At 39.9% G+C, this 25,072-nt stretch overlaps 1 protein-coding gene across 1 annotated transcript in view; it reads left to right on the plus strand.

Moving 5' to 3' along the window:
- The window catches only part of LOC102259858 (thrombospondin type-1 domain-containing protein 7B), a 525,758-nt gene that overhangs the window by 184,774 nt on the left and 315,912 nt on the right, over positions 1–25,072 (plus strand). Inside the window, exons 3-4 of the mRNA XM_005858420.2 lie at positions 6,307–6,555; positions 20,723–20,892. Coding sequence (XP_005858482.2) covers positions 6,307–6,555; positions 20,723–20,892 — 419 coding nt within the window. The remainder of the gene's footprint in view (positions 1–6,306; positions 6,556–20,722; positions 20,893–25,072) is intronic.

The raw sequence follows: 25,072 nt of genomic DNA on the forward strand, positions 1-25,072 counted from the left end.
GACAGAAGCTCCCAACCGCTCCTTTTTTTCTTTTTTCTTTTTTTTATTCTGGGCCAGCTTTATCTCTGAGGCTCCAGCTCTTAGGCCTCTGCTGCTGAAAGTAGGTATCTGGTTTGCTTCGTTTCGAAACAATGTATAACTCCAGCTCTGACGCCAGCTCTGAGATCCCAGCCTGCTGAAAGCTGGTTTCTGGGGTTTTTTTTAGCTTCTATGTTTGTTACAATGTTCAAACTTCAGGCTCAGAGGCCTGCAAGGCAAGCGGGGAACATTGGTTTCCTCCGTCACTGAAGGAAGCAAGCCTCATGTTAGTTTCAAGCTGCCTGGCTGCCGGCCACCATCTTGGCTGTCAGTTAATTTGCATATCTCCCTGAGGAGGGTAAGCATCCTTGAGAAAGCACATGCTTCTACAAGGTTGGGTCTAAAAGGCTAAACGTAGAGATTTTAGCAAAACACACGAGGGCTCGGGCTTGTTTGGAAAAGTCAAGGCAGGGGCTTCCACCTTCGGCAAGTTCCCCCTTAGAGACCCCCGACCTTTCGGAGAATCCTCTTTACAGACTTTCCAACCAGGTCTGGTGCTTCCCCACACAATCCAGGCAAACATAGTAGGGAGCATGTGCTTTCTCAAGGATGCTTACCCTACTGATAGTATCTAATAGTTAATTTTAGTTCAAGCTGTTGTTACAAGAAAAGCCTAAGGAGGCAGGCAATTGAGGCTGTTTGCTCCCAAAGCAAAACAGCCCTTTAGCCTTCTCTTTCACACATGTGTAACAAATAGACACATGTAAAGGAGTTTCAATATATAATCCTGTGGAATTGCAAGAAATTAGGCAAACCAAAGGGTGCGTTAATGGGAGGCTGAATACATATAAATTGGAATGTGACTAATAAAAATAAATGACCATTATCTGCATTTATCAACATAGACTAGAGCAGCAGTTCTCAACCTGTGGGTCACGACCCCTTTGGCGGTCGAATGACCCTTTCACAGGGGTCGCCTAAGACCATCCTGCATATCAGATATTTACATTACAATTCATAACAGTAGCAAAATTACAGTTATGAAGTAGCAACGGAAATAATTTTATGGGTGGGGTCACAACTTGGGGAAATGTATTTAAAGGGCCAGAAGGTTGAGAACCACTGGACTAGAGGCTCGGTGCACGAAATTTGTGCACAGGTAGGGTCGCTAGACCTGGCTGGTGATCAGGACCGATCTGTGGGGCAACCAGCAGGCTGATTGGGACCCCCGCTCGCACCGCCTTGGCTTGCCTGGCGCCACCCACTTGTCAGCACCGCCCCCTACTGCCGCCGATGCTGGTCGGGGCCTGCAGGCTGGGGGCAGCTGCTGCATTGAGTGTCTGCCCCCTGGTGGTCAGTGTGCATCATAGTGACCGGTTATTCCCTGGGTTGTTCCGCAGTTCAGTCGATTTGCATATTAGGGTTTTATATAGATAGGTAGATTTAGAAGTCAGAATATTAAGTGAGGGAAACAATTTCCAGAATCATACTATATAATAAAGATGGACTATGCAAATTGACCATCACTGCACCACAAAGGTGTTGGCGCCCACAGTGGAGGCGGGGGGGTGGGGTGGTTTCTGTAACACAAGATGGCTGTACCCACAGCGGAGGCCGAGTTCCTGTAATGAGTCTTAACGAGCAATCAGCAGGGACCTGAAGCTGTTCCCTCTGCCGTGGGGCTTGACACAGGACCTCAGGCTGCTCCCCCTGCCCTGGTGCCAGGCCAGGGGACATCAGGTCATGCCCCCCACTTGGCAGGGCTTGATGGGGGACCTCAAGACGGAGGAAGATTTTCATATACATTTTCTAATTTTCTTTCATCTCTGACACTTCTATTATAGAGAAAGGGCAAATAGCAATATTAAAATATTTCCTCTAATCCTTTTAATGTGCACAAATTTCATGCACCAGGTCACTAGTATGTATAATACAACAACATTTAAGCAAAGGTTTTAAAAACATATGAAACAACGAGTGCTGCATGCTATTTATGAACATATACATATTAGTTATAAGTATAAAAACATGGTAGAGAATAATATAAATCAATTTTAGGACAGTGGCTGTGTCTGGGGAAATAGGTGGAATTGAGATTGCAAAGAACACAGGAAATTTAACCTAAATTTGTAATTATTTATTTATTTAATGAAATCTGAAGTAGATGTTGGCTTTTTCTAATAAGGAATGAGATTATTTATTATATTACTCTTCTTTTCTGAATGTTTGAGATATTTAACAAAATTTTAAAGTAGTAATTGAAGTGTTAGTGAAGTGAGGGTACTTTTCTGGTGATTTTTTTCTTATAACAGCCCCTGTCCTTATTTTGTAAGTAAAAAGATTTCCTTACATTTCTAGAGGAAGTAAGAATTACTAGAATAATTTTTAGTTTCACAATTTCCTTTACAATTGAATACTTGAAAAGTAATTTATAAATGACAACGAACTCTGTAAATGTCAAGTAGGTACAATTACTGTAGTATCTCTTGAAAAGATAAATCAACAGAATATGTTTGTTTTATTAAAAAGGTGCACCACCTTCTCTGAAAGGGTCCATCCCCATTTCTGGCTGCAGACAAGAATCTTCGTTAGGGGTTTTAGATATAGGGGTGGGGAACCTTTTTCTTGCCAAGGTCCATTCATATATTTATAACATCATTTGCAGACCATTCTAAATTATCAACTTAAAAATTAGCCTGCTGTATTTGGTCAAACATTTAATTAACTCACCCCTAATGCCTTGGCAGGGCCAGACTAAAAATGCTTTCTTGGGCCTCATACAGCTGTGGGCTGGACGTTCCCCACCCTGGTGTATTACAAGGTGATTCTGCTTACACTAAGGGTCACCACAACTCTGGGGTGTGAGCAGATCACGTTTTATTATTCTGCTTTTCCCTGCAGTCATGAAACCAAGCAGTCAAGAAACTAAGGTCATGATAATGTGATGCAACATTCAGGACCCAGATATTTCCGATTCACAATTTAATTCTGATTCAATAATCTAGTAAAATGAAATCTCATGGATCAAATTACACCAGGGTCCTGTGTGATACCTTTTATGATTACTTTTTTTTATTAACTAAGGAGCAGGCTGGTTAGTGAAAAACAAACAAACAAACACTAAAACAAGTAAATATCTAATCAACAGAACATATCCCCTTTCTAATTCCAATAATTAGGAGCCCTTTCCCAAAGAATACTTGAATAAGCCCAGCCACTCCATGCAAGTGCTTGTACTGTTGGAATCCTATTATTCATCCTACTGGTCTAATGGCATGGGCCATTTCGGGGAAGATGAGCAACAGAGAATGAAAGTTGGTAAATGGGAAGAAACAAACCACCACTTCAGTTGTAGACAGAGAACTGCATACTGTGAGACCTTCTTAATAAAAGGAAGCAGAAAGTCCACCTTGGAAATTGAAATTCTTTCTAAAAACATACACAAATCGAAAAGCTTTAAGTTTCTGTATTAGTTTGCTAGTGCTGCCTTAACAAATGACCACAGACTAGGTGTTTAGTTGGCATTACTTTTCTCACACTTATGAGGCTGGAAAGTCCAAAATCAGGTGCCAGCAGGGTTGGTTTCTTCTGGGCCTCTGTGCTTGGTTTGTAGAAGGTTGCCTTCTCTCTATAGCCTTCCCTCTCTGTGCCCTCGTGTCTTCAAATAAGGACACCAGTCATATTAGATGAGGGCCCACTCTAGTGACCTCATTTTAACTTAATTCATTCTTTAAGGACTTCATCTTCATGTACAGACACATCTGAGGTACTGGAGTTAGGACTTGGGGATGGGGCATCTCAGTCAATAGAAATTTCTGAAAAGTGTCCCTCTCTCCCTACCTGCGTGTTGTGCAGTGAGTACATTCTGTATTAGGTGGGATATTTTCAAGGGAGGTTCTTCCCAGTGTGCCTTGATTCAAAGCCCCCAGAAGGTCCCATTGGAAGGAGTAGTGGTAATGAAGTATACATTGCCATTTTCATTTGGAAGGAAATAATATGATCTGAATAGATTTCAAAATACTACTGGACCAAAGGATTCTCTTATATTATTGTGACTTTTGAAAGACACACTAGCTCCCCATGGCTTCATGTAGGATATCAGTATAGAAGTCTCAGTATGATTTGTTCATCAAAATGGTCACATGTGTTATTTTCCCCTTTCACATCGCCTTCTGTAATCCATTTTTCTGTTGGTGGCTCCCTTATCTACATATTTTCCCAAGTCAGAAACTTTGAATCATTTTAATACTTCTTTTCTTTTTTTGGATACATTACCAAACTCTGTCTATAGCTCATCCTATATAATAAAAGGCTAATATGCAAATGGACCAAACGGCAGAACGACTGGTCACTACGACACGCACTGACCACCAGGGAGTAGATGCTCAACAGAGGAGCTGCCCCTTGATGGTCAGTGCGCCCCCACAGTGGGAGCGCTGCTCAGCCAGAAGCCGGGCTCATGGCTGGCAAGTTCAGTGGAGTGCAGTGGAGGTGTCAGGAGCCTCTCCTGCCTCTGCGGCAGCGCTAAGGATGTCCAACTGCCGTGCTGAGGGACTCCCACTTCTCCCCTCCCCCAAGTGCACGAATCTCATGCACCGGGCCTCTAGTTATTCCATAAGATACCATAAGCCCTTTCTTTGATTTTGTATTCCTATCAAAATTATCCTTCCCCATCTCCCCCAGAAGTAAAAGATACCTTTGATTGAATATAGGAAAGGTTAACACCAAGAAAGTAAAAGGAATGTGTGCCAATCAATATTTGAAATGTTACCTTGCTATGTGAGTCTGTTTTCCTTCATTTAAAATTATTTAATGTTCAATTAAATACAAATATCTTAGCTCTTGATAAGAAGCCTTTTAAGACATACTTTTGAAGAACCCACATACCTATTATCTATTTACTTTCCTCTTTGTACTTGATGCTTCATATTTTGAAAAATTTATGACAATTGACAAGTTGGCTTTTACTTTCCTCCAGCGGTATGCCTGTAAATGTTTAAGTACCAGTCTTTAGGTGTCAGGGGCTTGATCTGTAGCATTTGCTGATATTTGTAGTATAAATACTCCCACTGTGACCCATTTTAAGTGACTTACATGAAGTCAACTGGCTTGAAAAATTCTTGAAAATGTAACAGTTGGTTCTTATAAAACAGTATTTCCAGCTCTGGCATACCACTGGTTTTCATCCCCACAAAATGTTATATCAAGTCTTTAATATTCACTTTTCCTAACTTAGTCTTCTTTCTGTGCCTGAGAAATTCCTACTAATCTTTAAAAATACAGCTCAGATGTCCTCTCTTAGAACCCCACCTCCACTTCCACCGCTGCCTTTCCAGGTGGCCCAACATTGCCTCATCAGTGTTTGTCCTCATCACTAATTATAAATGCTTTTACATTGAATTCATCACATTATTTTATTTCTTTACCTGTTTCTCAATTAGATTGCTAGTATTTGATAGCACTCAAATTTTATAGATGAGGAAATTGCTGCTCAGAGCCTAAAAGTGTAGGGAAACATCATATTTGTTCTGTGTGTGTGTGTGTGTGTGTGTTTTATAAAACCTAGTATTTAAGAGAATGGATAGCTGAATACTCTAAAGCTTACATTTACCTTTGTTTGACCTTAGACTAATGTTTTAGCTTTCCTAAGCCAAGGATTTTTCATCTATAAATAGCCATGATAATATGTGAGCTCAACGCCCTAGCTGGTTTGGCTCAGTGGATAGAGCATTAACCTGTGGTCTGAAGGGTCCCAGGTTCAATTCTGGTCAAGGGCACATGCCTAGGTTGCAGGCTTGATTCCCAGTAGGGGGCGTGCAGGAGGCAGCCGATCAATGATTCTCATCATTGATGTTTCTATCTCTCCCTCTCCCTTCCTCTCTGAAATAAATAAAAATATATTAAAAAAATATGTGAACTCATAAGGTTGTGGAAGTGCCTGTGAAGTGCAGCAGTGTGTGCCACCTGGGGACAAGTCAATAAATGGTAACTGTAGGCTATCTCCTAGGTGAAACTCTTAGACGATCCTGCATTATAAATATAAGATATACTCACCTACATATGTGTCTTGCTAGATCGAAATAAGTTCAGTTTCAAATGAAAGAGAGTGTGCATTTTTTAAATGCACATCCTTCCATTTTTTATCATGGTGCCTCTAACATTATTTAAATCCTCAAATGTGAACACATAAACCACATTTCAATTTTTTTCTTTAATTATAGGCACTTCATAGTGTTGGTTGCATCGGTTTAATCGGGGGCTGACTGGTTTCTGCTTATGTCCCTTTAGCCTTTGCATGAAAGACTCCTTCCCTTTGACTGTCCAGTCCTGCATCATGCCGAAAGACTGTGAGACCACCGAGTGGTCCTCCTGGGGTCCCTGCTCCAAGACGTGTCGTTCAGGGAGCCTCTCGCCGGGATTCAGGGGCAGGAGCCGGAATGTGAAGCACATTGCTATTGGAGGTGGAAGGGAGTGCCCTGAACTTCTGGAGAAACAGGCCTGCATTGTTGAAGGAGAAAGTTTGCAGCTGTGTCCCAGGTACTGTGCGTCCTGTGGTGTGAGTATTCAGGTTTCAATAAAACCTCATGTTATGTGATTTAGGGATGTTACAATAACAACAGTATCCATGACTCATATGTGTTGAGTCTTGGATATGCAGAGTTCCATGCTAGTGTAGCACAGTAGGTTAAGAGCATGGGCTTTGATACCGATTCTCTAGGTTCCAATCCTATTTCTGTGACTTTCTAATTATGTGAATTTCAGCAACTGACTAAATTTTAGTGTCTAGTTTATATCTCTACTAGCAGTACTTCATTCATCACCTGGCACATAATAAATGCTCAATGACTGCTAGTTATCATTACCTGATATGTTATGCCTAACACTTTTAACAACCTAAGAAACCATTCCGAGTATCTTCATTTTGCAAGTGAGGACATGACTGCTCAGAGAAATTAAATAATCCTTGAGGTTATAAAATTAATGAGTGGGAGTACCCATTTTTTAATTCAGTTCTGCCTCCAGACCTAACTGCCATCCTGTGGTATTCTATTACATCCCCCAGGAGCCAGAGGATGTTGGACATAAGGTTACCACCTATTAATAGCTATATTTTAACATCTTGATATTGGTTATATTTTTCTGGCTACATAGCCCTTGGGCAAGACCTCCAGTGTATTTTTCTTTGTGTTTTGGCTCATGATGGGCCCAGTCTGATAATCACAGAAATCATTCATGGCTGGTTGTTCAGAGTGGGTTTGGGATGGATTTATGGTAACTCCTATTAGACAGCTGCCCTGAAGTAGATCTGCTAAATCTGCAGGTATTTGAGATAGACCTGTCCTATAGTTTCTAAGATATGAGAATCATTTTCCCAGCAAAAATGAAATGAGGCAAAACAAATAGCTTCTTGTAGAAATAAATCACATGTCGATATGGGGAGGGTAGTGGGTTACAAACTCAATAGGTGTTTTGATGGACCTGGCTGTTTCTTAAACCTGAAATGATGTGCATATTGGGTGGTGAGGGTAAAGAGGGGGGCCAGTTTCTCTTGTCATATTCTTAGCTACTCACTTCCTATGCCTCCCCATTGATATCAGTGTAGATTTAGCATACTCTTTACATGCTGATTGCTCATGTTTTTATTATGATGACTGTTAGGGTAGGGGCAATGACATGGCAGTGAAAGAATTAACAACTGAGAGAACAGATGCAGAGAGGAAATTTATTTTACTTTTCAAGGAGGAAAGGGCTGGTGTATTGCTACTCAATGCAGGGCAGGCTTGTACTTTTAAAGAGCAACCAGTTGCTATTGCTAGGTGATAAAGAAGAGAGGGTAATTGTGTTGAAGTTAATCAGATGGGGGGGGGGTTGTGTTGAAAAGTTTCAGTTTGCTTTCCAGGAGACAGTCCAGCAAATGTCCTAGGGTGGTCTCTTTATCAACTCCTTTTCAAGCCTGTAAAACGTGCTTAGAGAAAATATTATGAAGAGTTCAAAAGAGGCTTGTCTGAAGGGGAGGGAGAAGGGAACTTTCTATTAACTGGAGAGTCTTTGGTGCAAATTATCTTGGAGTTGTTAAAACAGCAGGGTGGAGGGGGATACAAGAATGCAACCTTGAGAGTAGTCTTAATTTGTTCTACAGTTTGCACTGAGGAGCTAACAATCTTGGGACTTAATTACCAGGTGCTTCTCATAAATTGTGGAAAGGCCACAGCAAAGAAAAGGAGAGGCCTTTTTTTCTGTCCTTATAATGACCCCTTAAATTCTGATTATTTTTACCTCAAAAGCAGACAGTAGGTGCATTTCATGATTCTTTACAGATTAAGATATTATCTCACAGAATTTTCCCTCGTTTTGTTGAGTACATGTCCTATCTTTCAAATCACTAATTTTGGGGCAAAGCATGGTATTGGAAACAGCATAAAACCTGGGATCTCTGTCCTTGAAGTTGGATAGATCTGGATTAAAATGGCATCACCATCACTTATTAGCTGCGTGTCCTTGGACAAACTGTACAATTTCTCTAAGATATTTAAGTCTTTAGCCCAGCTGGTGTTACTCATTGATTGAGCTTCAATCCATGAACCAGGAGGTCACGGTTCAATTCCTGTTATGGCGCATGCCTGGGTTGTGGGCTTGATTCCCACCCAGTAGCAGGTGTGCAGCAAGCAGCTGATTGATGATTCTCTCTCATCAGTGATGTTTCTCTCTCCCTTTCCCTTTATGCTGCCTGTGTTGAAGGTTAAAAAGCTACATACCAGATATGTAAATTGTTAGTCCCAGTGAGAACAGTGACCTTTATTATTGCTATTTTGTGGTATTCTGATTTCCTTCAGAAGGAGAATCTCTCTTTCCATATAAGGCATACTGTGGTAATTAATTGTGGGTAATTTGGAAATCTTTTTTCCCCCTATGGAGGCAAAATTCAGAAAGGTTCCCAATGGTGAACTTCCAGGAATTGAATCTGGTTTCAGTGTTGATCTTGATATTGATGACTTTTTTCTTCATTCTTTTCATGGAAGAAATGATGTCTTCCAGATATTTTAAACATTTTTTTTGATTTATAGACATTACTCCACTTTTCCTTCTTTGTTGATAACTATTACAATTCTCTTTGAAGTCAGGGTGGTGCCTTCCTGAGGTTGCAAAGAAAGTTGACTTTCATCTATATTTGTTAAATAGTTACTGCACTCATTGAGACTTACAAAGTCAGAGATTCTGTAAAGATCTTTTAGAATAACACAGTTTATCATCCAAAGGCAAACTTTGAGAGTAAAAGGAATATACATTGGTATTGTTCAGATTCAAGTTGAAGAACATGTGGCTCTGAAGTTAGTATTCTTTCCATTAAACGAAAATTTCATGATATTCACAGTGAAGACACACCAAGATATGGGTGTATATAAACATATACATGTATTCATATGTATCATTTATCCCCCCAAATGGGGATGGAAATTATTCAATATGTACCCAATATGAATTTCTCTATTGATCTTCATTTCATTGTACCTCGACATCTGAAAATAGAGACTGAAACATTATATTGGTGATGAACCTGGCCCCCTAGCTCTGCTACTTGATGATGTTACTGAACTTGACATTTTTTATTTACTTTAAATTTTTAGAAGAGAATTATTTATTTATTTAGAGAAATATGGATTTGTTGTTCCACTTAATTATGCATTCATTTGTTGATTCTTGTACAGTCCCTGGACGGGGATTGAACCCATATCCCTGGTGTATCAGGATGACACTCACCCACTTAGCTACCTGGCCAGGGTGAGTTTGACATTTTTTTAAAACCTTTTCAAATAGTGAATTTGCAGGAAAAGTGAATCTTTGAAAATTCCCTGAATACCAATCAATGTTTCTAGGGAGAACGTTGTGCTAATTAAAGATTCCATTTGGTGGTAAAAGGACAAGGCATACATAACAGCAACACAATTAACATTGGCTGACATTCTTGTTTGTCTGCAATCTGAGCTGTGGCCTCTACCACAGGAAAGAATAAAAGCTGTCTACAGACTTGTTTCTATTTTGACATTGGTGATTAAAATTCATTGTGAATAAGAGAAATGGGAGCAAAAATCTATTAGGTATCAAAAATGCCTATTTTTCCTTTCCCAGAATTCATGACCAATTCATATGCATCAAGCAATTTCATTCACCAAATTTCTCTCCAGCAGGTAAATGTACATTTCTATGACTTTTCATAGTGTTTCTTAAAACTCTCTTAGAATGTGGTTTGGCTTTTATCCTTCTACCATCTTTGCTGTAGGACACATGTTCATTCATTCAGTAAATACACAATGAGCTCTTTCTATGTGTCAAACACTGTTGTAAGTGTTTGGGATACATCAGAGAATAAAATATAGTTCCCTTTTCATCATGGGACTTAAATTTTAGTAAAGATACATCAAGTAAATATAATACATTAAATAAACTATGTTTGTATGAGCTGTAGAAAAAGTAAGATAATTGAGCCAGGGAAAGATTGAGGCTTCTGGGATGCTGTGATGGGGGTCAGCTCAGGGTATAGAATTAAACAGGGTTATTAGAGAAGCCTCATTTGAACAGGCAGCATTTGGGTGCGAAGGGGAGAGGGGAAGCTTGAAGGAAGTAAGGAAATCTGCCATTTATGTAATTTGGGGAAGAATATTTTTTTCAAGAAAAGGGTAGTGCTAGAAAGGGTTCTAGTTTCTGTATATAAATATTGCATAGCATTGGTGCTACTTAGTGATTCATAGACCATCATTTTAACTCAAAACACTATGAATGCCAGTTCCTAAGGCATCATTCCATAAAGGGATACTTTGGAAGTTTCCTTGGGGCGACCAACTTAATTTGAAAGGAGATAGACTAGTGTATGTTGTGCTAACTTGGGAAATTTTAGCTCTATCAGGGAGTTAGCTTTGTGTATAGCTTTAAACTTATTTCAAGGGTTTGCTATATTTGACCAAGACATACATAACCAAGATACCCCTTCCTCCATCATTATACAGTCTACTTGTAATTTTTTGCTCTGCCCCAACATAACACTAAGGACTCAAATTGTATATTAAGGGGTGGGGATAGATAAAAGAGAGGGGATACATTTGCATGTCACTTGCCACCTTTTTTCTTGGTGTGTTTATCTCCTACCGTTGACCTTTAAGACCTTAGGCATTATGTTATTCTTTGTTATTTCAAAATACTGAAACACAAGGAACCTTGGTTCCTATGTTCTGCTTAACAACTAAATGATTAGATCCTGATGCAACTAAGAGGAAGGTGAAAAGCATTCGAAGACCATAAATGGTCAGATGGTCCTGTTTACTAGATAGCATAGGAAAGTCAGAGGATCCAGGGACTATAATATCTAAAATATTTAATGTCAGAGATCTTAGACATGACCTGAAGCTGAAACAGCTCTGACTCCAAATCCCATGTATTTAAGTAGAGCCCATTCTGGTTGAAGACACGGTAGCACACTAGAATATTGCAAAACATCAGCTGCAGATATCCTTCTTGGGAGTGGCAGCTCAGATGACCTCCCTAACAAGGAGGCAACAGATTTCATGCAGAACTGACTATTCTATCTCGGAACTGGTCATTTAGAATTTGAAATAAAATACAAGATAGCACTAGTAAAAGGTGACAGTGACCAATGTAGAGTGAAACTCTTAAAAGATCTCAAGGCAGAAGCTGCATGGTTGACTGTATTATATAGACTGTGTGATATTACCACACAGAAGAGCCAGTATGTAAAACATTGCTTCAATAGTTGAGTCTTGCATTGAATAGATAAACTCTTATAATCCACCCCTCCTTGTCTCTGATATGGATGAGTTTATTCTTATTATGGGTAATCTAGAAATTCTTCATGAAAAGTTAATCTCTGCAGACTCAGATTAAGACGTCTGAGTCTCCTGCAGCTACTTTAATTCCCCCTTAAAACAAGCCCCTGTCTCCTTAAGTTCTCTCTAAGGACCTGACACCAATTTCAAATGTTCTAGATAAAATCATCGTTTCTCCAGATCTTTTTAGATGGATTTTGAAGCCAGGGAGAGAGTCAAGGGAAAGGAGGGTATTTAAAAGCTGGCTCAATTGTTGACTTCCTTCATCCATTGGAACAAAGTTAGTGCTGGGGGTGACATGTCATGAAGAAATGTTTGTTCACCACCTGCTTCAGCCTGAAACTGTGCAGTTTGGGAAACTGAAAACTTTACTTTTGTGATCACTTAGTTTATTCATCTTAAGAACCTAGTGTACTGAGAAAAACAAATATCACTTGATCTCACTTATTTGTGGAATCTAATGAACAAAATGAATTGACCAACAAAATAAGACCAAAAGCATGGAGGCATGGAGCAGACTGATACACCTCGATGTGGGGTTGGGGGACCAGAAGACATAAACCAAAGAACTTATATGCATAGCCCATGGACACGGGCAATAGGGTAGTGAAGACCTGGGGGTGGTGGTGGTATGGGCTTGGAGGAGGAAGTAAAGGGGGGGAAATAAGAGATATCTGTATTACTATCAACAATGAAAAATATATTTTTTTAAAAAGAATATAGTGTAGTATACTTTTTAAAAACGAAAATGTCCAGAATATGGTAACCATATCCTCTAAGATTGTTTAATAGTTAGTAATGCTTCCACAATTCATTTTTATTTATTTATCATTTTCCTTTACTGTAGAATGGATAGCATCTATAAAAGTACCTGTCTCATAGTAAATGCTCAATAAACAATGGATGGATGCTCAAATGTAGGACAGTTCTCAAACAATATGGTGCATAGAATACTTTACTTCATTCTTATACTTACTATATAATGTGTGTATGGAGGATCCAAAGCCATTTCTCATAAATAACAGCTGAATTTGGCATCACCAAGGAGGTCAAATGTGAACACCTACTCAGGGAAGAGAGGGACTCACCAAGCTTGAGGTGGTCCCTGTGACCTCCTTGCTTTTGCTAACAATGTGTCTGCCTTGCCAGCCAAGAAAAATCTCTGTTGTCATTGGTTATAAGAGTAGCTCCAAAAGGGTGAGGAATGAGTTCAGATCTAAATTTGGGAAAGTTTGCCTTCCAGAACAGAACAGCATGTACATCACCGAACACATCTTCTCTATCTTCTTCCATTTTCCACAGCGCCCACACCCGGTACATAGTAAGTGCAGCTTTTCTGCAGCAGCTGAGGGGTAGAGGGGTCATGTACGGGAACCTTCAGGAGAATCTGTTTTAGAAAATAAACAACTGTTTCAAAGTTATAAAGTGTTTCAACAGAAGGAAACTGATGCTTTTTATTGAGTCCACCTTTTGCTGATGCGTATAGTTTCATGAGTCCCCACTGTGCCACTTTAAGCCCTCCCGGATGGAAGATTTGTTCCCCTGTTAGTGTAAGAAAGGTAACGCACTGCTAAGTGCTGTGCATAGCAATAGAACTCTATTAATAATACATGCGTGGAGGTTGGCTAGCAAAGCCATCTGCTGAAGAGCAAAGAGCTTTGCACTTCAGAGTAGCTTTCCATAATCAATAGTTCCACTCTATTCAATAAAAAATTACCAGAGCGTAAAATGTAGAGACCTTGATCGGTTCCCTTTATTTGGTTGTCTGTTCAGCAAAAAATGACAAGTTAATTCTTTCTAAATGCATTTACAACTTTAAAAGAACAACAGACATTATCATAAATTAGTCATGCTGCAGTAACTAATTTTTAACATACACACATTCAATTTGCATACCTCACACCAGTGTTTCAAATCCAAGTGTGTTTGCAAAACATGCTTAGTCAAAACATGACCATTAACTAATGCAATTATTCTTTCAATCTGTCCTCATTAAATTACTTAAGATTCTACCCCATGTTACTCTGCTTGGAGTCTAAGGCTTTAGAAGGAGAAAATAAATCTACTCTTTTTAAGCAACTCTAAGCCTTATGAAAGTGACAAAGCCTGCATTCTAAAGGGCAGAACTTGCTATAAAACTCTGATGGTCCTGCCTTCCTATTGCTATTAGAATCACTTTAGGTTACATTAGTAGGATGGGGGAGGGGTGTTTTAAAAATAGTTGCTAAATGTGCCTACTTTTCTAATTTTGGCGTTGCTAATTTAGGACATCACTGCTCATTACTTCACAGCAATTAATTAATTCCTTACCCTTTCTCCTCTCCTCACTTTCATTTGGAGGATAGTTTGTTTGTGGGATTCCTTGGCTTAGCCAACAAAACCCTAAGGAAGATTAGCAGGCTTTTCTAATCCAGAATTTATTTTTTTAAAAAATATATTGTATTGATTTTTTACAGAGAGGAAGGGAGAGGGATAGAGAGTTAGAAACATTGATGAGAGAGAAACATTGATCAGCTGCCTCCTATATCCCTCCCACTGGGGATGTGCCCGCAACCAAGGTACATGCCCTTGACCAGAATCAAACCTGGGACCTTTCAGTCCGAAGGCTGACACTCTATCCACTGAGCCAAACCAGTTAGGGCTAATCCAGAATTTCTTGATGGAAATATGTACTTCCACCATTAGACAATATCTTCCTGAGGCTTAATCTCGGTCGGTTTCTTTGTTTAAGCTGTATATAATTCATTAGAGTGGTAACATACTTAATATCAATAACTAGAGGCCCAGTGCATGAATTCGTGCAGGGGTGGGATCCAGCTGGCCCAGCCTCGATTGGCTGATTGGGGCCGGGCCTGTTGGGAGGAGGAGATGAGGAGAAGTTGGCCAGCTGGCCCACCCCGATCATGGCCTGATTAGGGCCGGATCAGCTGTGGGGAGGGGCTGTGGGTGGTGGGCAGGCTGCCTCCACCCCCAAATGGGGCTTGGGAGGGACCGGGGGAGTTGGCTGGCCAGCCCCACCCCCGATTGGTGTGGGAGGGGGTGATCGGGGCACAGCTGGCTGGAGGGGCCACAGGCAGTTGGCCGGCCAGCCCTGCCCCTGATCAGGGTGGTGGGGGCCCATCGGGGGTGGGGCTGATAGGGTGGGGAAGGGCCAAAGGAAGGTTGGCCTGCTACCCTGCCCTTGATTGGGGTGAGAGAGACCGATCAGGGGCAGGGCCTGCTGGGAGGAGGGGCCGAGGGAGATTGGCTGGCCAGCCCCACCCCCCAATCAGGCTGGTCCACTGGCAGCAGTGGGCATCATAGTGACCAGTTGTTTTGGTCATTCTGGCGTTCCGGTTGCTGGATTTTTATACATATAGATGTATAATGTGAATATATTTACTGACCATTCCTTAGGAGTAGGCCAAAAGTATGGGAACATATTATGAAATTGGGTAATGAGTTTTAGGTATGAAAAAATGATTCAGAAAGCAGATTCTAGGAAGTAAATGAAGAAAAACTAAAGTTCAGGGTTATACTACCTAGTTTCCGTGATGATTGGGTTCTTGTCCCCATGCCTGGGCTGTCTCACCTAATAATTTAGTGCCAAGAAATCGTGCTGTAATACTCAGGGTAAAATCAATTTGGGAGCATCGTTCACTCCTCTTTCTCTCCCATCCACATCTAAGTCAATAGAAGGTTGTCTCCACCTTCACAGAATGTCCAGAATCTGATCCCTTCTCACCACATTGACTATGACTATCCCAGTGGAAACCACTATCTTTTTTTCTGGACCAGCAAAGGCCTCTAAACTTGTCCCCTCCCTTTCACCTCCTCATAGTCTATTCACTCAGTAGTTAGGGTGGTCCTTTAAAGCTGAAATTGCATCATCATATTATTGTTCTCCTCAAAATTTTCCAACAATTTCCTAGTGTATTTGGAATGGCTGATAAGGCTCTCTGTATCCTGGCTCTTGACCACAACTAATTTCCTATGATCTTCCCATCTTGACTCACCTGTCCCAATCACACTGGTTTCTATACTTTCCTAGAAATGCCAAGCGCTCTCTCTCCCTGGGATCTTTGTTCTCTCTGCCTAGAAAATTGCTTGCCTGCTCACTCCTGTACTCACCCCGTCATTTTATTCAGAATTCTGAGGACTTCTTTGGGCATGGCACTGAAATAACTCTCTTCATCTCTCTTCCCTGCATTAGCTGAGGCCATGTTGTGTCTTGATGCATTTCTCTGTCTGCCTCTGTAGAAGATAACCTTTCCAAGGTCAATGTCTTGCTCACTACTATGTGTTCCTATTGTCTGAAATTTCGTGTGGCACATAGTTAGAGCTCAATAATTACTTATTGAAAGAAAGGACAGATGAACACATGGTTAAGTGATTCATTTATTTTTTGGACAGGCCTGTTTCTTTTTCTAGGGAGTCCTGACTCTTACATTCTTCCTGCCTTCAGTCTGTCATACATATACTTATGTTAACAACAATGTCCTTGTATGAATTGTTTTCCCTGTGTATTCAATATTTGAGTTATCAGCATTCCCCTTTTCAGAGGCTTGGGGTTCCAGAGTGCCAGAGTGGCTGTACGCTCTCTCACTTATAGTGGGGGCACTTGAGTTCTTTTCAGTGACTGGATGATGGCAAGTTTATCTAAGATTCAGAATCAACAGCGAGACATGTGGGGAATTTGTTTGCAGGACCTTGAAACGGCATTTTTTAAAAAAAGTCTGCTATAATTTTTAGTGGGAATTTCAACTTTTGTATTTATAGATCCTTTTATTTGGATTATATTTTGTTTCTCTCATTAACTTGTAATTATTTCTTGAATGTACTAAAATCTGACCCAGTGTCACCACAGTGCTCTAATTATAAAATGCTTGGCTATAAAATATTCTCAAATTGCTTTTGTGTTTCCAATGCAAAATGTCATTGGTTAGTTTTTACCAACAGAGGATTTATTGTGTGTGGTTTTTTTTTGTTTGTTTTGATTTTTGTTTTGCTTCAGTCTAGAAAACACTTCCTCAGACCCAGACTAACATTTGATTGTCCTCATAGTGACAAGGCTGATAGCTGAATTTGCTTCCTGTATCCTCTGATCAGCTCTCATTGGTTTGCCATTCACTATTTTAATCTACCAGACTGTCATTTCATTAAGAGGATGTGCTTTAGAATCAGACAAATCTGACTTTGTGTCCTGCTCTTCCACTTACTTAATTATGTGATCTTAGAAGAATTACTAAGCTTTTATGCCGATTCACCCATTTCTAAAAGGGGGAAATAATAAAAAGGGGGAAATAATATTTTCCTGATAGGGTTGTTAGGAGGATTAAATGAAGTAATGCACCTGAATTTGTTAGTGACTGATCTGCCACACAGTGAGCAGGCAGACATTACTGGTTGTTAACTTGGGGGATATGTTCTGATACCTTAGTAGCCCAAATAAGTTAATGCCTTATCCATCCTGTTCAGCTGAGCCCTTTGACAAGAGCAGATGGCTCCTACACAGTCATATTGGTAAGGAACTGTGAGGATGATCTAATTTCATTCATTTCATGGCCCTCTGCTCTACTTGAGGCATTTCCACAATCGATTTCAAAGTATTGCTCATTCAGAGAAGGTAGCACTCTGGCCTTTGAGAATCCCCGAATCTCCCTCCTGAGCAGAAGGACAAGATGAGGATGTGTTGAAAGGCATTCGAGTTGGGAGAGAAAGTGGAAAGGACCTGGTCTCTGGCACAGACTTAGCCATTAAAGAGAGTGTCCCAGACGGTGGGAAAGCCAAGTTGTTCAGAGGCGGCAGGGCTGTCACTGCAAGGGCTTCTAAAGGAGGAAGCCAGTAACCTGGAGCTGAGTGAACTCCTTTGATGTCTCATTCTGTCAGATCCTGGAGACACTTGCCCAGGTCGGTGGAGTTCAGGATGACCGGTTTGCATGACTGCTGGGGGATTTGTGACTAAACGGAGATAGTGCTTTTGAAAAAATAAAGATAAAAGGATGAGAAAAGACTATGAAATGACCCTCATTTTCAAAAGGAACCTAGAAGTCCTTTACTGGCATGCTTCCTCCTCTGCCACTTGCTGGGTGGTGTTTTCTCTGAAGTGGTAAGCTATCTCTGAGCCACAGTGAGAAATGTCTTATATTTCTTTAGAGAATTTGTCATTTGCGACTGAATGGAATATGTGTGTCTTTGCTTAACGAGCTACCAACAGCGTTTTTGTCACCTTATACAAAACTAAAGTCATTAAACTTTCCTTTTCATTTTTCTCTAGAATGACTTCCAAAGTTCCTCCATGGCTAATTCTTGTAGGGTCATGGGAAATGAATTGAAAAGGCAATTCCTACAGCAGGGGCCATTCCTCTCAAACAAGCAAACCAATGACTGTGACTTGCTGTAATTCTGCACATTATTTCTTTTATTAGTATGCTCTTTGCCGAACTTTAGTTGCTGGAAGTTACACAATGACATTCCTGAGTCCCTAATATTAGGACTATTGATAAAATCAATGAAATCCTCATACCTAAAATGTGAATTGTGTGTGTATGTGTGTGTTTCCTGTGGCAGCGGGTGGGCAAAAGGCACATGTAGAAGGACATAAGAAGAAAGAGAATCAATATTTATTGAATATTTATTATACGCCAGGTTCAACATTTGTGTTATTACTCCCATTTTACAGATGAGAAAACAGAGCTGGGCCAAAGTCACATGACTAGTAACTAAGTGGCAAGGCCTAGGTCAGTTGGACCCTGAGGCATGCTGGTCACCTCCACAACACTACCGTCTTTTTGCCTCTTATTTGCTGTCATAGGAGCCTTGGAGTCAGCTCAACCCCTCCTTAATAGCCAGAGAGCTCTTCCAAGGAACCTTGGTAGGAAGAGGGTTTGAAATGAGGACTTCATAACCATCCACTGCAGCACACCCCTGCATCATTGTGCCTTGACCTTGAATACAGAGCCACCTGTGCCCTAAGGCTCAGAGGCAGGAGGAACTAGCCTTGGCTTGAGTGGCCATAGAGAATATGCGTCAGGAGGCAACTCTGAGCGAGTTAGAAAGGGCTTAGGAGCTTCACCCCTGGAGAAGGACTACCTCTGGGGAGAACCAAACTTCTCCCGGTCTCTCATGCCCAGGAATTAGGAAGGTGTAATTGTCTATGTTCACCGGCATAAGCAGGACCTACATTCTGTTCTCTAAACTCTTGCCCAGCCCACTCATTTCCAAGCCTTGAAAACCATACGAAAGTGAAGTAGCAAAGCAGAGGGAGAAGAGTTGTGTTACAACAAACTGCAATGGTTTATGCAAATCTTCTTTCTTTAGTGGGCTTTTCACAAGACTAATGATTCTCAGCTTTCAAGCCTTTTATTTTTTATTTTATTATTTTTTTTAATCCTCGCCCAAGGATATTTTTCCATTGATTTTCAGAGTGGAAGGGAGCGAAGAAGGGGGATAGACAGAGAAAAACATTAGTGTGAGAGAAACATTGATTGGTTGCTTCCCACATGTGCCCTAACCTGGGCCAGGGATCGAACCCTCAGCCGAAGTACCTGATAGACTGGGAATCGAACCCTTAACCCTTTGGTGTGCAGGCCAACACTCTAACCACTGAGAAAAACTGGCCATGGCTTTCAAACCTTGTAGAATGATGACATCTATTATAAGGAGTTCAGTCACCATTAGGTTTTCTTAGAGATTGGTCTCCTGATTTCAACATCTGTTGCTTGATTTAAATTTCATTCTTTCCATTAGGCCTGAGCCTTGGTGACACGTGCTTATTTTATTACCATTTGTTTTCTTTTAAACAATCACAAAGCTGAGAGTTTTTTCCTGAAATCTGATATGGGATAGCAGATATGAAAATGTTCTTAGGTTTCATTTATTGTTCCAGAAGTTAATGACTCTGTTGGTATTTATGTGAATGCCATGGAATTATATTAATACTGTGGGCTTGGGGAATGCTGTAGTAACCTGCAAAAGGAAATTCTGTCTGAAATAATTCTTCAGGTATGAGTGTAGTGTTGTTACGGTTGTTTTGTTTTCTGCCAGATGTATACAGAGTCCATTGTGTTTTCATTCCTTATTTGAGTGCGTGTTCATGTATGTATGTTTTTCTCTTAGTATGTATCTTTAACTAGTTATAAGCCACGGGATATATTGCTAAGTAAGTGTAAATAACAGCATGTCAGCACATGTAAAAAAAGTACCCTGTGTTCATGTATATATGTTTTTCTCTTAGTATGTATCTTAACTAGTTATAAGCCACAGGATATATTGCTAAGTAAGTATAAATAACAGCATGTCAGCACATGTAAAAAAAGTACCCATCAATTAAATAAAGAGGAAGTTCATTAACTCAATTTTTTTAATATGTGCAACCTTTCTCCCAGTGGGGTCAAACAGGTAGAAATACTTTCCTTTATCAAGAAAGTTAAAAAGTTGGAGGTCATTTCAGTCCATTAAAATTAATATATTCCCAGCTTCACACATTCAAACAGTATCCTATTAATTAAAAGAAGAAATGCCAAATTTCACACCAAGTTATCTAGTATTTTGTGAAATGAGGCCCCATTACAAGTGCAGCTGCTATGAATGAGGCTCATGTGGTTTCCAACTCCACCTAATTCTTTACTCTTATAGCTTCAAGGCTGAGAACATTCTAGTGTTTATCCATAGTTCCTTCCTTAACCTCATCTGGTTAGGATGGTTTTTCTCTAGGACATAAAAGGGATTTAGTGTTCCACACCAGTGGACTTCCTTACCCATAGGCAATGATTTGGCCCTAGAAAGAGAGATTATTATGCACACTTGGTGTCATGACTTAAGTTTTCTTTAGAATTTTATATTTTCCTTACTTCTTCTTCTTCTTTTAAATAAATCAAACCAAACAGGTATTCCTGGAGGACTTCTGAGTGGAAAGAATGCCAAGTCTCTCTCCTCCTCGAGCAGCAGGACCCCCACTGGCCTGTGACGGGACCCGTGTGTGGAGGTGGGATCCAGACCCGGGCGGTGTACTGTGCCCAGAGCACACCAGCATCCACCGCACAGAGGGCCAAGGAAGGTAGGCAGCCAGTTCCAGGGACAGATGGTGCCACTGCCTGAAGGGAGATGGACTCCAGCCTTCTCTCCTCAGATTCTTCTGGATGCAGTGGACCCTCAGCATTCACACATTTCATATTTGTTTCGTTGACTATTTGCAAATCATTCCTAAATTCTGCCACTTTAATTTGAAATAGTTAAAAACAATAGCAGTAATAAAAACAGCAGCCTCAAAGGATCACTGTGAAAGTGAAATGAGAAAATATATCTGACATCTGTAGTACAAATGAATACCACACTCTGAGAGGCTCGAGTGAGTCAGTTAGTAATGAATAATAGTATTGTTTTGTTTTGTTTTCAAGAGTGTTTTTTGTGTGTGTGTGAATTTGTGAATGTGAAAATTTCTGCAGATATATCACTTTTAAATGTTAAGGTCAATGTCAATTTATTGCCAAATTGACAATTTTGAATGTTATGAAAAGAAGGAGGAGAAGAAACAATTTCTTCCATGGTAGCCTTTCTCCTGGGCAGGTGCAACCTCAGCACCAGTCCATTTGTTTCAGAGTTGGAGACAGTGATAACGTATAGAGACTGAAAAACTGGCCCAGACTTACTTAGTCAATTGACTGAAAAGCCAAGAGTAGACGATATGCTTCTACCCTAGAAGAAGGTGTGACATATCCCAACCACAGCAGTGCCCTCTGCTGAAGTGGTCAAGGTGGGGATGCTTTGTTGGGTGTGCACATACATTCTCTCCTGTGGAATTTAGTTAGGGAGGTAAGATCTGAGCTTTCTTGCTATGGAAATGCATCCTTTTTATCCTGTCAAGCTTTTCCTACCAGGTGTCTTTTTTTTTTTGACCTGGCCTTTTATTGTTCCAGGGGCTTCTGAGACCACAGCCTTTGGGCGATGCTCCTTATAACTCACAGAGGAATAATCTTTACAGACTCCTGAGCATTTATTTCAACAATTGAAGTTACTTCCATATTTACAGGGCGAGGGCTATTTTAAAAGTGATAGTTACATTTTAATAAAAATTTATAAAAGTGATAGTAACTTTTTCAAAGTGACAATTTACACACGTTCTGGTCCAGGACAAAACATGACTATGCTTACTCCTCTAAACTTGGAAGAACAAGATCAATAAAAAGTTCCAGCTTTTTCTTCCAGACCTTGGTGATCTTTCTATTTCACCTTCTTCTTCCCCCCTTTTACTATTGTCTCGAGTTCTACGGTATTCAGGGTCAACACATAAATGAGAATTTATGACCTATTTTTAGCTTCAACTTTTAATCTTCTTTTGACAGTTTCATCTTCCTAAAGTTTCTTTAGTGAAAATAGCTTTAATTATGGATCACCTATTTCTAAAATTTCTTCAACTTTAATCTTTCCAACATTCTTAATAGAAACATCTTGGGTAGGAAGATTATAATTAGGAAGAGATGGATGAATGGTGTTCTAGAGCTGAGCATGATATTCAAGCTAGGCGGTTCAAGAGAGGAGGGGTATTAAAGATATATTTCGTAGCCTATTAAACCCTGCTACCATATGCTTCAAGCATGTAATGAAGAGGAAAAAAATCTAAGGCCAAATTACACTTTCAGATTAGTATGCTGGTTCGCATGGAAACAAAAAAGTACTTAGAAATCCCTAAGCCTGGTAGCCCAGTCCTCAGAGGGGTAAAGGGTTGTAGGGGTCTTAGATGTGGGGACAAGATATAAACACAGTGATGTATACCAAGACCATGTACTCTTGTGCAAAGTTGAAGACAGAGTCAAACTATTGCTGCATTGGAAACACAACACAGTCACAATTGCATTAAAGGCATGGTGTAGCTTACTACTTACCTTTGTAGACATTAACAAAGGTTTTTATTTTGCTCTTGTATGGAAGTGAACCAGAAAGATTGTTCAGCCATCACTTTCCTTTCTTATAAATTCTTTCCTGTCCTGCTGTTATCATGTATAGATATGCCTTGACAAAGCTGGCAACATGAGAATTTCTTCCTTGGCTCAAGTTAAACACAAGAGAATAATTGAATTGCCATTGAATGGGACCAATGGAGTGTTTTTGCCCAATTAAAGTGACAGAATTTAAATATTTCTAACCTTTTCAGCTAATGCAGAAAGAAGGCCAAAATTGATGACAATTTTGCATTTCAGTTTTTGTGAACATCTTTTTTATGATTATTATTATGTTAGGTTTTGGAGAAAGAATTTTAATAGCATCGATTTTGGAAGCTCTTTTCGCAGTCACAGCTGACTTTCCCACAAGGTTGGTTTCTCCTTAGACTCCAGGATAGTCTGTTCAGTCTCTGCAATGGAATTGCTTGACGTTTTTCCCCACAAAACTCTGCCATTCATTGTGAGTTAGCTGTGCCGCTTTCTAAGAACCTGATCTTAGACCAATCCACAATCCTGGGGGATGGTGAGGGGGAGGTAAAAAACACAAGATTCATTTATATGGGTCTCTCATGCAATAGAATTTCTAAATGCTAGAATGGTGATTGGGGAAGAATGCTAATTCTCTCCTTAAGGCTCCCATGTCTCTTGCTGAGGCTGGACGCTGAGACTGAATTGTGTTCTGTGGCAACTTATTCTTACAGATGTCCCAGTCTCCATTTGACCTCAATTCATGGTGTTTGTAGGGATAATATAAGAACAGCTATGGCATATTTACCTAGTTCTATTGTTCAGTGTTCATGTAATGTTTTAGCTGCAGTCAAAAATGTGCTGTAACAATCAATATGAGAAGTATTACCAGTGATAGCAGCCAAGTCAATAGTTTTGGGGATAAAAATATAGAGGGTTATTTATGATTTTGTTTACCACTTATTGTTGTGTTTTTCTTTGATAAGAGAAGCACTAATAAGAGTGATGTTTACCTGCAAATCTAAAAGCTTATATTTGGTGAGACCATTTTCTTTTTGCCCTTTTCTCAAATGAAATTAAAGCCACTTAGCCTGCATTCAAGGATGATTTCTCAGAAGGTAAAACATTGAAACAAGGAACACACCTCTAAAATCTAATAAAGACTGGGACAGATTTAATCAAGTTATGACAATGTGGCCTAGGGCCTGGAATATCAACAAATATGGAGTGAAATAGCATAGAGATAGAATGCATTCATTAGGTAAAAAAACATGAAACCAAAAACTCTACAAAAACTAAATAAAAATTGGGAAAAGGAATTGGTGTGGTTGCAGTTAAGCAGAACACTACCTGTTTGTTTGTTTGTTTGTTTTCAAATTTCAGATTTATTACTTGACATTAAATGGACAAAGCTATTTTGAAAATGGAGCACACTTTAGCTTTGAAATGTTGAATACATTAGTTCACCCCTGTACTTCAGTAAGACTCAGTAGTTCCTGAGAGTCCTAAGTCTTTTTCATGCTGGGCTCAGACTTGGTATTAAGGGAGAGAATAATCAGATATGGGAATGGCCTGGAATTCTGAGTACTATGGGAAGACTTTATATACATATAAAGACTTTATATACATGTCTAACTAGTGTTTTGGTTCTGGGTTTTAGTTCTGACTTGTTTGGAACTTTGATAAACCACATTAGTGTTTTTCAAGTCTTCTAGTTCATTAAATTGGTTTTAAATATACTGATGATGTCAGTTAAAGGTGGATGACAATGATACATTCATACTATTTAAATAATTTATGTACAGCTATGTTTAAGGGTATTATTATCAAGGTACCCTTCATTCATTTATAGACTCTTAATTGGAATGACAATTGAATGAACAATTAGGATATTGTGTATTAATAATGTAACCATCTATAATAATAAAAGCATAATATGCTAATTAGACTGGACATCCTTCCTGATGTCCTTCCTTCCAGATAAAGCCAAGCAAGCGGGGGCCATGGCAGAGGTGGCAGAGGCCCCTGGCTGTGGTGGCAGCAGGCAGAGGCCAGGGCCATGGCCCTTGCATTAATTTCGTACATCAGGCCTCTAATTATATATATATGTGTGCATACAGGGTGGGGTAAAAGTAGGTTTAAAGTTGTTCATATGGAAAATAATATAATCTACACTAATAAAAGAGAAACATGGTAATTGGCGTACGACAGCTACCCTTTTCATTGGCTAATCAGTGAGTATATGCAAATTAACTGTTAGCCAAGATGGCGGCCGGCAGACAGGCACTGAAGTGAGCAGGGAGGCTTGCTTGCTGCAGACTCCAACGTTCC

The sequence above is a fragment of the Myotis brandtii genome, unplaced genomic scaffold (assembly GCF_000412655.1).
Source record: "Myotis brandtii unplaced genomic scaffold, ASM41265v1 scaffold1174, whole genome shotgun sequence".
Lineage (NCBI taxonomy): Eukaryota > Metazoa > Chordata > Mammalia > Chiroptera > Vespertilionidae > Myotis > Myotis brandtii.